The sequence below is a fragment of the Corythoichthys intestinalis genome, chromosome 2 (genome assembly GCF_030265065.1).
Source record: "Corythoichthys intestinalis isolate RoL2023-P3 chromosome 2, ASM3026506v1, whole genome shotgun sequence".
NCBI lineage: Eukaryota > Metazoa > Chordata > Actinopteri > Syngnathiformes > Syngnathidae > Corythoichthys > Corythoichthys intestinalis.
This window is the reverse complement of record NC_080396.1, coordinates 48,479,200-48,492,821: the sequence shown is the minus strand read 5'-3', so window position 1 is coordinate 48,492,821 and position 13,622 is coordinate 48,479,200. Positions and strand designations below refer to the sequence as shown.

Sequence of the window (13,622 nt, the reverse complement as noted above, 5' to 3'; positions counted from 1 at the left end):
AGCGATAGTTTTTAGGTAGATGTCCGTGACTTATTTACAGACACCGTTTTTTTCACTGTGATGTACTTTGTTTAAAAGTTTAAAATATGCGAGTGAATCATTTTTTTTAAAGTCGTTTTTTGTTTTTTTTAAACAAAATATTCCACATCAATTAATGATTCTAAGCTAAAAATGAAAGACATTTCGAATAATAAATATAATTAGTTACCTTCTTTTTATGGCTGGGTTGAAACAAAAGTGGTTGCGCAACGTCTGTAAACGGTGGTCTCCAGGTTAAAACGGACAAATTAAAAATAGTTCCGGGGCTTAATGTGCCGTGAATCTGCTATGGCAGGTATATATATATATATATATATACATGTATATATATATATATATATATATATATATATATATATATATATATATATATATGAGAGAGAGAGAAGTATCATTTAAAAAAAAAACTTATATAACTATACTATATAACTATATTAACATATATATATATATATATTTCAATTGATTGTTTTAAAGCACTTCAAATGTAATAATTATGCTAAGTTTTAAATATATAACTGTCCCACTGAATTATTTTTACACAACAATAAAGCACAAAAATGCTTGGCTTTAGTAAATGCTTCATTGAGTCCACTCAAATCCTCTCAAGCTGCTCACTTTCACACAATGAGTTGCAACCGACTATTTAACAAGTTAAACGATTATTGACGCATGCGGCGCTTTGAAGCTCGCTTCTCTGGCAACATCAAACATCAACGTCCATCAGTCATTGTCAACTTTAATAAGCAACTCCAGTGCACTCACTGCCTGACCAACAAAGATCAGGGAGGGAGGGAAGGAGGGAGGGAGAGTGAGAGTATGGACTGAGGGCGCGAAGTTTGAAGCGGGAAGTAACGAGGGATCACTGTAATAGATAGACAGAAGGACGTATGGACGGACGGACGGACTGACAGACAGACAGGCTGACTGACCAAAAGTATTCGCACTCCTGAAATTCTGTCAGATAATGCTCAATTTCTCCCAGAAAATGATTGCAATTACAAATGTTTTGGTAGTAATATCTTCATTTATTTTGCTTGCAATGAAAAAACACAAAAGAGAATGAAAAAACTGCTCCAGGTCTCTGAGATTTGAAGAGTTCCTTCTCCAAACTGCCATTTTCAGATCTCTCCACAGGTGATCTATCGGATTCAGGTCTGGACTCATTGCTGGCCACTTTAGGAGTATCCAGTGCTTTCTCTCAAACCATTTTACTAGTGCTTTTTGAAGTGTGTTTTGGGTCATTGTCCTTTTTCACACTGGGCCCTACATTGTGCTGCAAAATTTGTTGGTAGTCTTCAGACTTCATAATGCAATGAACAGGGTCAAGCAGTCCAGTACCAGAGGCAGCAAAGCAACACCAAAACATCAGGAAACCTCCGCCATGTTTGACTGTGGGGACCATGTTCTTTTCTCTGAAGGCCTTGTTTTTTATCCTGTAAACTCTATGTTGATGCCTTTTCCTAAAAAGCTGTACTTTTGTATTATCTGACCAGAGAACATTATTCCAAAACGTTTTTGGCTTTCTCAGGTAAGTTTTGGCAAACTCCAGCCTGGCTTTTTATGTCTCTGGGTCAGAAGCGGGGGCTTTCTGCGTATCTTACCACAGAGTCCTTTTCATTCAGATGCCGACGGATAGTATGGGTTCACACTGTTGTACTCTCGGACTGCAGGACAGCTTGAACTTGTTTGGATGTTAGTCGAGTTTCTCTATCCACCGTGCGCACAATCTTTCGTTTGAATCTCTTGTCAATTTATCTTTTCCGTCCACATCTAGGGAGGTTAGCCACAGTGCCATGGGCTTTACACTTATTGATAACACTGCGCACGGTAGACACAGGAACATTCAGGTCTTTGGAGATGGACTTGTAGCCTTGAGATTGCCCATGCTTCCTCACAATTTTGCTTCTTAAGTCCTTAGACAGTTCTTTGGTCTTCTTTCTTTTCTCCATGCTCAATGTGGTACACACAAGGACACAGGACTGAGGTTGAGTCAACTTTAATCCATTTTAACTGGCTGCAAGTGTGATTTAGGTATTGCCACCACCTGTTATGTGCCACAGGTCATTAACTGTTGCTGTTAATTAAACAAATTAGAGAAGCCACACGTGATTTTTCAAAGGGTGCCAATACTTTTGTCTGGCCCATTTTTGGAGCTTTGTATAAAATGATTTTTTTTCTTTTCATTCTCTGTTGTGTTTTTCCATTGCAAGTAAAATAAATTAAGATATTACTACTAAAGAATTTGTAATTGCAATAATTTTCTGGGAGAAATTGAGCATTATCTGACAGAATTGCAGGGGTACCAATACTTTTGTCCAGCAGTGTATGTATGTATGTATGTATGTATGTATGTATGTATGTATGTATGTATGTATGTATGTACAGAGGCGTAGCAAGGGTCCCCAGGCAAGTAAGGGGGACAGTTGGACTTGGAGCAATAGAAGAAAGAGTAGCAACACAAAAATACCACCATCGGGTGTAAAATCAGTAGTCAGATTGGCCCTACGACCCACCAAATTCAAATTATTCCGTAAAAACCACTGGTTGGTGGACTACCGACCGAAAGTATTAGATTTGCTAATAAAATTGTTTAGGATTATTTTAGATGCATATATGTTATATTTTTCATTGGACGAGAAATGTGATAGACTCATTAATAGACTTTTTTGGGGGGGAAATCACCATTTCTTTAAGTAGTTACATGAATAATGAGGTGGCCTGTGAAAATCAACGTAAAACAACTCCGCAAAGGACTTTCCAGAGAGTACTTGGTGTGTCACTCTTTTTAAACAATCATTTGGTATTAATAGCTGATTGGACTATCTTAAACATGTAGACCTCTGGGGGCCCCTGCTGGCTGGGAGCCCTAGGCAATTGCCTGCCTTGCCTAATGGGATGCGACGCCTGTGTATGTAGGTAGGTATGTAGGTAGGTAGGTCGAGAGATATCCTCAAAAACCCTGTAGAGTAATATTTTGGTTTTCTATATACAGGAGATACTTAAAAAAAATTCTGTGGAACAAAAACAGTCTTGGCTAAAAGTGCGGACTGACACACTTGGGTTCTGGTACGAATCCTCTCTCTGTCATTTTATAAACATTTGAGCACTTCCTGGCCCACTGCTAGGAAGCAGCCACACACATTTTTTTTCAAGGCTGAAGGCCTGTCATGTCGCTGCTCATGTTGTTGTTCTTGGGGATGTGTGCACTGTCATTTTTTTTTAATCTATTCCTCCATGATTTGGGGATGGATCAACAATAAAATTTGCTCGGTGTATATCCTTGGGATACATCGATCCTTCGAGCCTATTTTTTTATTTTTATGAATCCAGACTCATTGTTGCCTGTAGGTTAGGAGTTATCCAGTAGAGGGCATGCACACTCTACATCCTAACCTTCAGCCTGTAGTAGCACACTCGTGCTTTTTTTAACAAATTCATTGCTATTGATTGTAATAGACATCCAGTCCACTTTGACTATAAGGGCTGGCCAAGTGATCATTCAGTGAGTTAAATTAGTCCAATTTTTTTTTTAAATCACATTCTTTTGTATAATACTTTGTGCACTTTGAGATTTGTTTTACAAATGTAAAGTGCGTTATAAATAAAATGTGTGTTTTTTTTTTTTCTTTTATCTTCCATGCTGATTATCCTAACAAGGGCCACAGGAGTAACTTACAGTAATATGGAAATATAGTTTTCTGATGAAAAAAATCATTCCCTTGCTGTTAAAGATAATAGCCCTGATGGTTACTGTAGTTCAATGTTTGCAATGACAACGCTCTGGATATCTAAGATTTTTAGGGTTAGGGGCTGATAGTGCGAAAAGTTTCAGCACCGCTCTTCTAATACATCAGCATGAAAATATCCAAACATTAATCACATACGGTATGAACACCGCATTTATCATCATGGATTGCATAAATGCGATGGCTATAAGCTTTTTTAATTTGTGCATCATTATGCTGATGGATTTTGAAGAAAAGTAAACCTGAAGACAGGCAGGCCTCAGAGGCACTGCTGATGGAGCAGAAATGACTCGATATGATTATGTGGCCGGAACATTGGAGGAATCCATCAGCGGTACTGCAGCAGGGTCACATCTTAATAATGCTCACTAAACCTATATGCTAAATCAAAAGCTGACACACACTTACACACTTCATCGATTACATAGCGTTGTTTTGCTGCATGTGGCCTGCATATGCCAGCCACGCTAAATCAGCCAAAAGATTCAAATCCCAAACGGAGACTTGACTCACAGTCTGGTTTAATGAAGCCTTACCCCATTCCAGGCTCTAAAATATTATGGACAACTGACATTACAGCTGAATTTTATTTGGGGTGATTCAGACACACGCAATTGAAGATGAGTTCATGATTGGTTGATTCTGAACAGCTTCCAATTACAAGAGGGCATGCATACTTTTGCAACTCCATTATCTCAGGTATTGTCATTTCATCTCAGGAAAAGATTTTTGAAAGAAATTCACTTGAGTAGTACGGGTTAAAAACTGCATCAAGTAGGAAAATGGTTTCGCAAGGATTTAGTAGGTGTGGTCAAAAATATGATTGCAGTAGTAATTATTCCTATTTAGTAATTAATAATACTAATAAATAACATCTTTTTTAGCCTTTCCTCTTCTTCAATTTTTTGGAAATGTTTTTATCAGTTAGATGCCTGTCAAAAGGAAAAGGAAATTCAATCGTCAAACAGTTGCCAATAAAAAGAGCCTGTTTTGAATGGTCTTTGTGACAACAAAGGAGTGGAAGACACTGAATATTAACAGTATTTGACTGCTGCTTCTTATATTGGACTGTTTTGGTTTTCTTTTTGTTTTGTTGTTGTTGTTTTTTTTTTTTTCATCACAAAAACCTGGCTTTTAAAACATATTTATAATACTGTACATTGAATTGATGGAGTCTGAGATGTGTTAAGAACGTATGAAAGAGAAAAAGAAAAACCACTGTCCATCAGCATATGGATTCCCGCCATTTGCAAGCATCTGATGAGGCTGGCGTGGGGATACCTCACACTCGAAGTGGGTGGGTTGTGAGTTGAGGGAGCCCAAGTGGATAAAGAGAGGATCCTGGAGAGGGAGTTGAGTGACTGCTGAAAATCCTAACAAGAGGATCCGTTGTCCGTCATGAGCTTCAGAGTGGTGCTGCTGTCCTTCCTCCTCATCATGTCTGTGAGCTGGTCCAGAGGAGCCGTCATCACAGGAGTGAGTTGCTCTCAATATACTGTATAAATATGCACACTGTATAGGTACTGTAGAATAACTGCATGCCCTCAAAAATGCCATTTTTTGTATGTCATAATACAGTGGGAGGAAAAAGTACTAATGAACTCTGTGGATTAAAAATAATAATTATAAGAGAATTAAGTCTGATCATTATCTAAATAAAACAAATACTAATATATTCATTGCAAAAAGTAAACATTCAAGGCACAGGAAAGGGAAAAGTATGTAAACTCTAAAACTGCAATAACCTCAACCAAACATTTCCTGTAGTTGCAGAACAGTTGTGCACAAGCATAAGAACGAACATAGTGTTACAAATGATTTATGGAATGTCTGGTTTGAATAGCTCTCTCGAGATCATGCCACAGCATCTCAAGTGGGTTGAGGTCAGGGCTTTGGCTGGGTCATTTGAGAACACATTTTCTTCTTCTGAAGCCATTCTGTTGTTGATTTGCCTCTGTGTTTTTGACCTTGTCTAACTATCCTCTTTTAAAATTCTACTGTTGCAAAGATAGCTTCAAGTTCTTCTTGTGAATTTTACTTTCCAAGATGCTGTACAGGCCCATAGCATGATGGTCTCTTTGCCATGCTTCATTCATTCATTCATTCATTTTCCATGCCGCGTTTCCTCACTTCAAAGTTGAGATATTTAATGTCTCCACACATGGCATTGTGTGTTCCTCCAAAACAATTCAAACTTTGGTTTCATCCAGCAACATAACATTTTGCTAATAGTGGTGTTATCACAAAATATTTGATCCCTTAACAGACAACAAGAGAAGCACTCTGAGAAAAATGGGAAATGCAATTCAATTAAAACATGTTTTCAAGATAGGTAGTGGATCCTATCCCAGCTAACTACGGCCAGTATATAGAAGTCCAATATAAAACAATTACCTGTATATTTTGCCTTGATGCAACTAGCACCAATGGAATACTCTGAAAACTGACATTTTATAAGTGCAATGAAAGATTTACTCTAACAGCTGTAGAGCACCTGCGAGCTCTTTAACACACTTCAAAAATGCAGCAATATTGTTGTTTTTGACCAATAGTAGATTGTGTTCTCCCAATAACTCCACTGCGTGTTTTACACATTGTAGATTTGTCAACAGCGATGTGCCAGTGATTATTTTAAGTCTTGAGCTGACATGCAGGGTTGTTGTTGTTGTTGTTTTTTACCTCTTTAAATTTTTGCGCTATGCACTTGTGGTCATATTGACGAGAGGAGCACTCCTTTAACGAGAACCAATACTGCTGAACTTTTCTCCGTTTCTAGACAATTAGCTCTACAACTCTTTCGACTATTGCACATCAACAATCCTTGGAGATAACAGTACTTTTTACTCCAGCTTCATTCAAGTCAATAATTTTTATATAGGTTTCCTAAGATGATAAGTATCAAGCAATCTAATTTTAAAAGGGTGCGTTTAGTTGCTAAGGCATCTTCAAGCCATCTTGTTTCATTAATTAGACCTCAGATTGATTCACACTTGACCTTGACTAGCAAGTAAAACCCCTAGAAAAAAGTATGGAATCACCAGTCTCGGACGAGCACTCATTTTATCATTTAGAACAAACTCAGATAAAAAGCTTGAAAAAAATAATAAATTAGTTCAAAAGTTCAACTCTTTAGCATTCAGAAAAATGAAAAGAAATGAATAAAAAAAACATTGTTGTGGTCAGTAAATGTTAATTTGATACAGCAAGTACAGGGAAATATATATATGGAATCACTCCATTCTGAGAAAAAAAAAATGGAATCATGACTAACAAACAAAGAAATAACAATCCAATGCAGATTCTTGACTCTTGACACCTTGTCCAATGCAGATTCCTGACTCTTGACAAGGTGATGATGCTGGAACCTTTGTTTGGTGCTGTTCCAGTGAGATTTACAAAGATGACTGCCAGAATAAGACATCAAAATTCCCTCAGTCCTTGATGATATGGGGCTGCAGGTCAGGCAAAGGCACTGGGGAGATGGCTGTGGTTAAATCTTCAATAAATGCACAAGTTTACATTGAAATTTTAAGAAGCTTCCTTATCCCTTCAATTGAAAATATGTTTGTCATTTTCCAAGATGACAATGCTTAAAAAAAAAAGAAGAAGAAAAAAAGCATTCCTTGGAGAAAGACTCATCCAGTCAATGTCATGGCCTGCAAACAGCCCATATTTCAACCCTATAGAAAACCTGTGGTGGAAATTGAAAAAAATGGTCCACAGCAAGGCTCTGACCTGCAAGGATGATCTGGCAATTGCAATCAAAGAGAGTTGGCACCAAATTGATGAAGATTACTCATCAGGCCCATGCCTGAGAGACTGCAAGCTGTCATAAAAGCCAGAGGTGGTACTAGAGATGTGTTTGTTTGTTATTCCTTTGTTTGTTTCTCATGACTCCATATTTTTTTTTTCAACAGAATATAGGGATTCCATATATATTTCCTTACACTTACTCTATAAAAGTAACATTTGCTGGCCACCACAATGTTTTTTTTATCCATTTCTTTTAGTGTTTCTGAATGCTAAGGAGTTGCACTTTTGAACTAATATATTATTTTTTTTCAAGCTTTTTATCTCAGTGTGTTCTACTTGATAAAATGTCTGAGTGAGTGCTCGTCCAAGACTAAAGATTCCATACTTTTTGCTAGGGGTTGTAGAAGCGAAGTGATCCCCAAAAGCCTCTTTTGGAACCAAAATCTGGCATGAATTTAGTTTTTTTCCTTTTTGTCCCAAAATTGGGAAATTGTGTAATTTAAGGACCATTTTTTTATTCCCATCTCTACTAAGAATGATGAACATGTCTCCCTTGAAGACATCTAATAGTACCGAAGAAAGAATGGAATCACAGTATTTGCTTGGAGTGCTTGATTATGTGATAAACAGAGTCCTTTCATGGACAATGGTCACTACAGTGGATATATATTTAAAAGTCATCATTAGCTTAACTCATTCACTTGCAGCCTTGGTGACAGAGTTTGTGTTGCGGTAGTTAGTTAAAGAGGGAAATCGATATCGAAAACTCCAATTGATGGTAATAGACATCTAATCCACTTCAACTGAGAAGGGCTTGAAGCGATCACTTCCAGCCCCTCCCAGTTAAAATGAATTGTACGTCTATTGCCGTCAGTGACAGCCATAGAGTTAAGCTATGTGAGGTCCCCAGAGATTTCTTAAAACAAAACAAAAAAAAACGTTCTCAGAGCAAAATATACATTGGCCACACTTATTTGAATCTATGTCTTCATTTTTCTTCTTTTTTTTCTCAATTGGTTACAATTTGTTTTCATTTATTTGTGAAAGTTTTAATTATTTCCAATAAATTTCATTTTATTTAGAATTATTGATATTTTTTTATTACTCATGGCTTTTTTAAAATGTGTATATTTATTATTACTTGTATATTTCTTTATTGCCCATCACAAAATATGTGCGGTCAATGCTAATACTACAATTGATTGAGGGCCGCAAAATATTTTCCCAGGGCCACAATTGGCCCCTGGGCCGCACGTTTGAAACCAATAACCTATATGCGTGTAATTAAGGTATTGTATTTGGTTTTGGGAAAAAAAAAAAAACATAACTTGTGCATTGACGGGTTAAGATTGTTATATTTCCTATTTTTGCAAACAATGTGGGAGGAAGCTTGAGTAACCGATGCTAATTACCAACCATTACACCTCATGACAGAATGAATTATTCGGTGCATTTGTCTAATAGCACGTAAATTGGTTTCATTTTATTGACAAATTGGCAAATTTATGGGCGGTGCTTCATTGCTGCAAACCTGTCAACATTATTGAAGTGCAGCCACCCTGCAAATAATGTTCATCCGCTATTTTTTATCTCATCTGCTTCAGCGCAAAGAAATGAAAGCCAAACTAATGCCTGCATGTGTAGGCAATAGATGCCAAAAGGTACCGTCACATGTCTTGATATAATAAGTAAAAATTGATTACGTATGACAGCGTGGGGACCACATCCTCCCTTTTCTTCTCCACCGGAGGGAACGATATCCTGGATGAGATTGATAGTTGCTTGTAAATAGATCAGGGCGATGAAATGGTACAAAATGTGCGTGGGCAAACGCAATTCAACCAAAGCAGTTCATATCATAGGTCATGGACAGAAATTTATCTCATCTGTAATCCTTCTCCGTTTTTGCGATCCACTTCTTTAGATGTGACCAAATAGCCTATGCAAGTTTATGTTTTAAGTTCATTTCAACTACACAATACACACATTTACAGTACATGTTCAAAGAGCCTTTCAGAGCATATTTTAGGGTCCTAATAGAGCTCTTTGAAAATGTATTTACTCCTTTCTCGAATTAATATTTTTTGCACACCGTATTTTCCGTACTATAAGGCACATCGGAGTACAAGGCGCAACTTCAATGAATGGCCACTTTTAAAACTGTTTTCATATATCGAGCGCACCGCATTATAAGATGCAGTTGTAGTAGTAGTAGTAGTGATTGGGGTTGTGTTATGCATCAACATAAAGCTGCACAAAAGGGATTGTCATGCCATGATTAACCAATACTTATCCACATATAAGGCGCATTGTATTACAAGGCGCACTATCGGCTTTTGAGAAGAACGAAGGCTTTTAGGTGCACCTTATAGTGACAGACAAACTTAAACGTATGAAGCAATGTTTTAAATCTGAATTTATTTACCAAGTAAAAATAATATTCAAAACAGTTTGGCCCAGTATTAAAAGAAAAATTAATTACCCCCTAAACTGATGACTACTTGGACCAAAGAAATTAATGACCCCCTAAACTGATGACTAATTGGACCAAACAAATTCTACAAAGAAGAGTTGACCAAAAATATCTCCACAGGAAAGTAAATGAAACATTGCCATGCATTAAAAAACAACAACTTTGATTTCAGTTGTTTCTGCTGAGAATGGTCCAACCAGTTATTAGGTTTAGAGGAAAATACTTTTGAAACAAGGCCAAAATGTGCTGAATAATATTTTGAATAAGTAGATAAAATAATCATTTTAAAACTTTATGCTCTATCTGATATTGTTTGAGGAATTGGAACATTAAAGGTGGGAAACACTTTTTATATTTTAATGATAATTTGAGATGGGCCCAAAAACGTTTTGATGGCCCAATATCTTCTATCAATATCAATATTCAATATCTATCTAAAGTGTGGTTATAAGATATTTGAAGCAGTGAGTGGAATGGAGCTTTTTGACATATGCCGTTTTGGGAAAGGAGATACGCTACAATAGTGCGCTGTACCCTCTACACTGCTTTTTCTAGAGATGAGGTGTCTGCTCATGGCTAGTTCCTTTCAGTTGCAGGATTTGATCTTGAACCCTTTCCAGGGTTCTATGGCAGGGCAGAAAACAGTGATTAGATTATTCAACGTGCTGTCTCTCACTGCAGGCTTGTGAACGAGACATGCAGTGTGGTTTGGGTCTTTGCTGTGCTGTCAGTCTCTGGCTGAGAGGTCTGAGGATGTGCATTCCAAGGGGTGCAGAAGGGGACCAATGCCACCCGCTGAGCCATAAGGTGGGCCACGCAGATGTTCACGTCATTCACAGTACTTTATTTTGTTCTTCACTGGTGTAAGCAGAGGCGTCGCGTCCCATTAGGCAAACCAGGCAATTGCCTAGGACCCCAGCCAGCAGGGTCCCCCAGAGGGCCAACAGATTTAGCACACGCAGCTTTACTACACTGTCACAGCGAAAAGTGTAGGGAGTATTTCAATACCATGGAATCATTTAGCTGATTATCTAACCATTCTGTAACCACTCCCTATCAGCATTAACCATGTCACATAGATCATAGATATTTAAGAAAGTCCAATCAGCTATTAATACTACATCATTGTTTAAAGGGTGACTCACCAAGTACTCTCTGGAAAATCCTTGCCAAATTGTTTTACGTTGATTTTCACAGGCCACCTCATTATTCATGTGACTACTTAAAGAAATGGTGATTTTTCCAAAAAAGTCTAATAATGGTTCTATCATATTCCTCGTCGAATACTCTTTTAGAAAAATATAATATATATGCATCTAAAATAATCCTAAACGATTTAATTAGCAATTTTAACACTCCTTTCAGCAAGGTTCCTTGGGTATGCGTACTTTCTCATAGCAACCAGTCCTGTTATTGTCCTACGTCACAAGCGCTGCGTATTCTGGGAGCAAGAATAGGCGTAAGGTGCGCATTTCGAGCAGAAGACGACCACCTGTTAAAATGTGTGCGTCCATGAACGATTTTAAGTACATCCATATGAGTCAGTATAAAATGCTTAGTTTTCGCTACTTTTATGGCTAAGATGACCGCACGTGCACGCAGCTCGCACTCGCATCCCCCCACCTTTGTGTTCATAATACTGCGCGAGTATGTATGTTTGTCACGTGACTCAGAAGGGCCCCATGTTGCTTGTTGCCTGGGGCCCCCGTGGACCCTTGCTACGCCTCTAGGTGTACGCCATTCAGAGAACAGGATTGCTTAAAAGTACCAGCATTTCTTGGCTCAATGTGCTACAGTATTTGTTTTTTGCAATGTAACTTCACTGAATGCGCTGCATGTAAATGTAGACATTACTGATCTTATGGAGTCCACACATCACTGAGATCATCAATGCTGAAGCAAAGACATATAGCCGCCTACGGGCTACTCACCCAAACGTCTCGCCCACGTTCAGGTACCCTACCCTGGCAAAAGGCAGCATCACACGTGTCCGTGCCTCCCCAACTTGGTGTGCACCCGCTACGCTGGAAGCAAGTACAGATGCACTGACGACTACAAGAATATGGACTTTTAATAAACAACCAGACCAGGTCACTTTTCAAGACTTTTGGAGGTGGAAAACAGATATTAGGTGCTCTGCAGAGCAGAGGTGGGCTCAGTAGCCTATAGCCCATCTGTCCATTTTTAAAACCAAAAGTATCATGTCAGTCCCAAAATAAATGTTGATTTATCTTGATTGTAGTCACGCACATGCCACATGGGGAGTGTGTGGGGCACATTGGTTGTACCAATATGAGCTACAGTGAGGGATACAATTTAGGCACTTTTAAGCTTTTTGTGAACCATCATGTGTTTGTTGTAATTAATGTTGTTAATTTATCATGGGAATGTACAGCATTTTTCTTGCCAATTAAAGATAATGACACTGAAGACCAACCTTTGCTCCATTTGCTATTGCAATCATTCAAAAGTAATAGGCCCACTCGAGCACATCGACCCAGATTGAGTAGCCAACCTCATTAGCTAAACTTGCAAGCACTATGAATAATACATTGTCGTGTTAATTTATAAGTTTAATTGGTTACCTGACCACAATTTTTGCTTAAAACAGTAGCACTACATTTACATACTTATTAGATTAGGGTTACAAAAATACATTAAACATTACAAAAAAGAAAAAAAACTTTTGGAGTATCCTGTTTACAGGTGCGACCATACAGGATTCTTATGGACTGGCATATTCCTGTCCAAAGTGCATTGCACAGTAAATCGTGTCATCTCCACAGTGTATTTTGTTGGGTATTATGCAGCAACCACTGCTCAAAAGACAAATATTCCTGTAATTTTTGGACGATAAAATACACCAGATTATGAGACGCACCCACCAAATTTTACAAGAAAACAGTGTTTGTTGTTATATAAGTCTCCATATAGTATGATGGGATATTTACAACAAAAGACATTCAGATCATTGGACTCTAAAAGTCCATAAATAAGATGCACTGGACTATAAACTTTTGGGTTCAAAGAGGTGGGTTGAAATTAGTCTGAAAATTAATGTTCTACACATAGTAATTGAGCATGTGCAGAATGCTATGAGCTATCCTGATGAACATACATATACAGTACAGTACATGTTCATATACAGTGACGAAAATAAGTATTTGAACACCCTGCTATTTTGCAAGTTCTCCCACTTAGAAATTAAGGAGTCTGAAAATAGGTGCATGTCCACTGTGAGAGACATATTCAAAAAAGAAAAATGCAGAAATCACAATGCATGATTTTTTTAAAACAATTTATTTGTGTGATACAGCTGCAAAAGAGTATTTAAACACCTGTCTATCAGCTAGAATTCTGACCCTGAAAGGCCTGTTAGTCCGCCTATCAAAAGTCGACTTTCACTGTTCACTGAATCAGATGCACTTGTTTGAGGTCGATGGCAGCATAAAGACACCTGTCTACCCCATACAATCAGTAATACTCAAAGTTGTAACATAGTCACGACCAAATAGCTGTCCAAAGACACCAGAGACAAAATTGTTCACCTCTACAAGGCTTGAAAGGGCTACGGAGCAATTGCCAAGCAGCTTGGTGAAAAAAGGTCC

At 37.9% G+C, this 13,622-nt stretch overlaps 1 protein-coding gene across 1 annotated transcript; it reads left to right on the top strand.

Annotated features, from left to right (window-relative positions):
• The first annotated feature begins 5,186 nt into the window (after positions 1-5,186).
• prok1 (prokineticin 1) lies at positions 5,187-12,088 on the top strand. The gene is made up of 3 exons (XM_057830416.1): positions 5,187-5,264; positions 10,696-10,821; positions 11,969-12,088. Exons 1-3 carry the CDS (start codon positions 5,187-5,189, stop codon positions 12,086-12,088), a joined length of 324 nt encoding a protein of 107 aa, XP_057686399.1.
• Positions 12,089-13,622: the final 1,534 nt, after the last annotated feature.

Coding starts and splice junctions, on each gene's coding strand:
- prok1 (XM_057830416.1), top strand. CDS start 5,187: ATGAGCTTCAGAGTGGTGCTGCTGTCCTTCCTCCTCATCATGTCTGTG. Junction 5,265..10,695: donor GAGGAGCCGTCATCACAGGA/GTGAGTTGCTCT, acceptor CTCTCACTGCAG/GCTTGTGAACGAGACATGCA. Junction 10,822..11,968: donor GCCACCCGCTGAGCCATAAG/GTGGGCCACGCA, acceptor GCCCACGTTCAG/GTACCCTACCCTGGCAAAAG.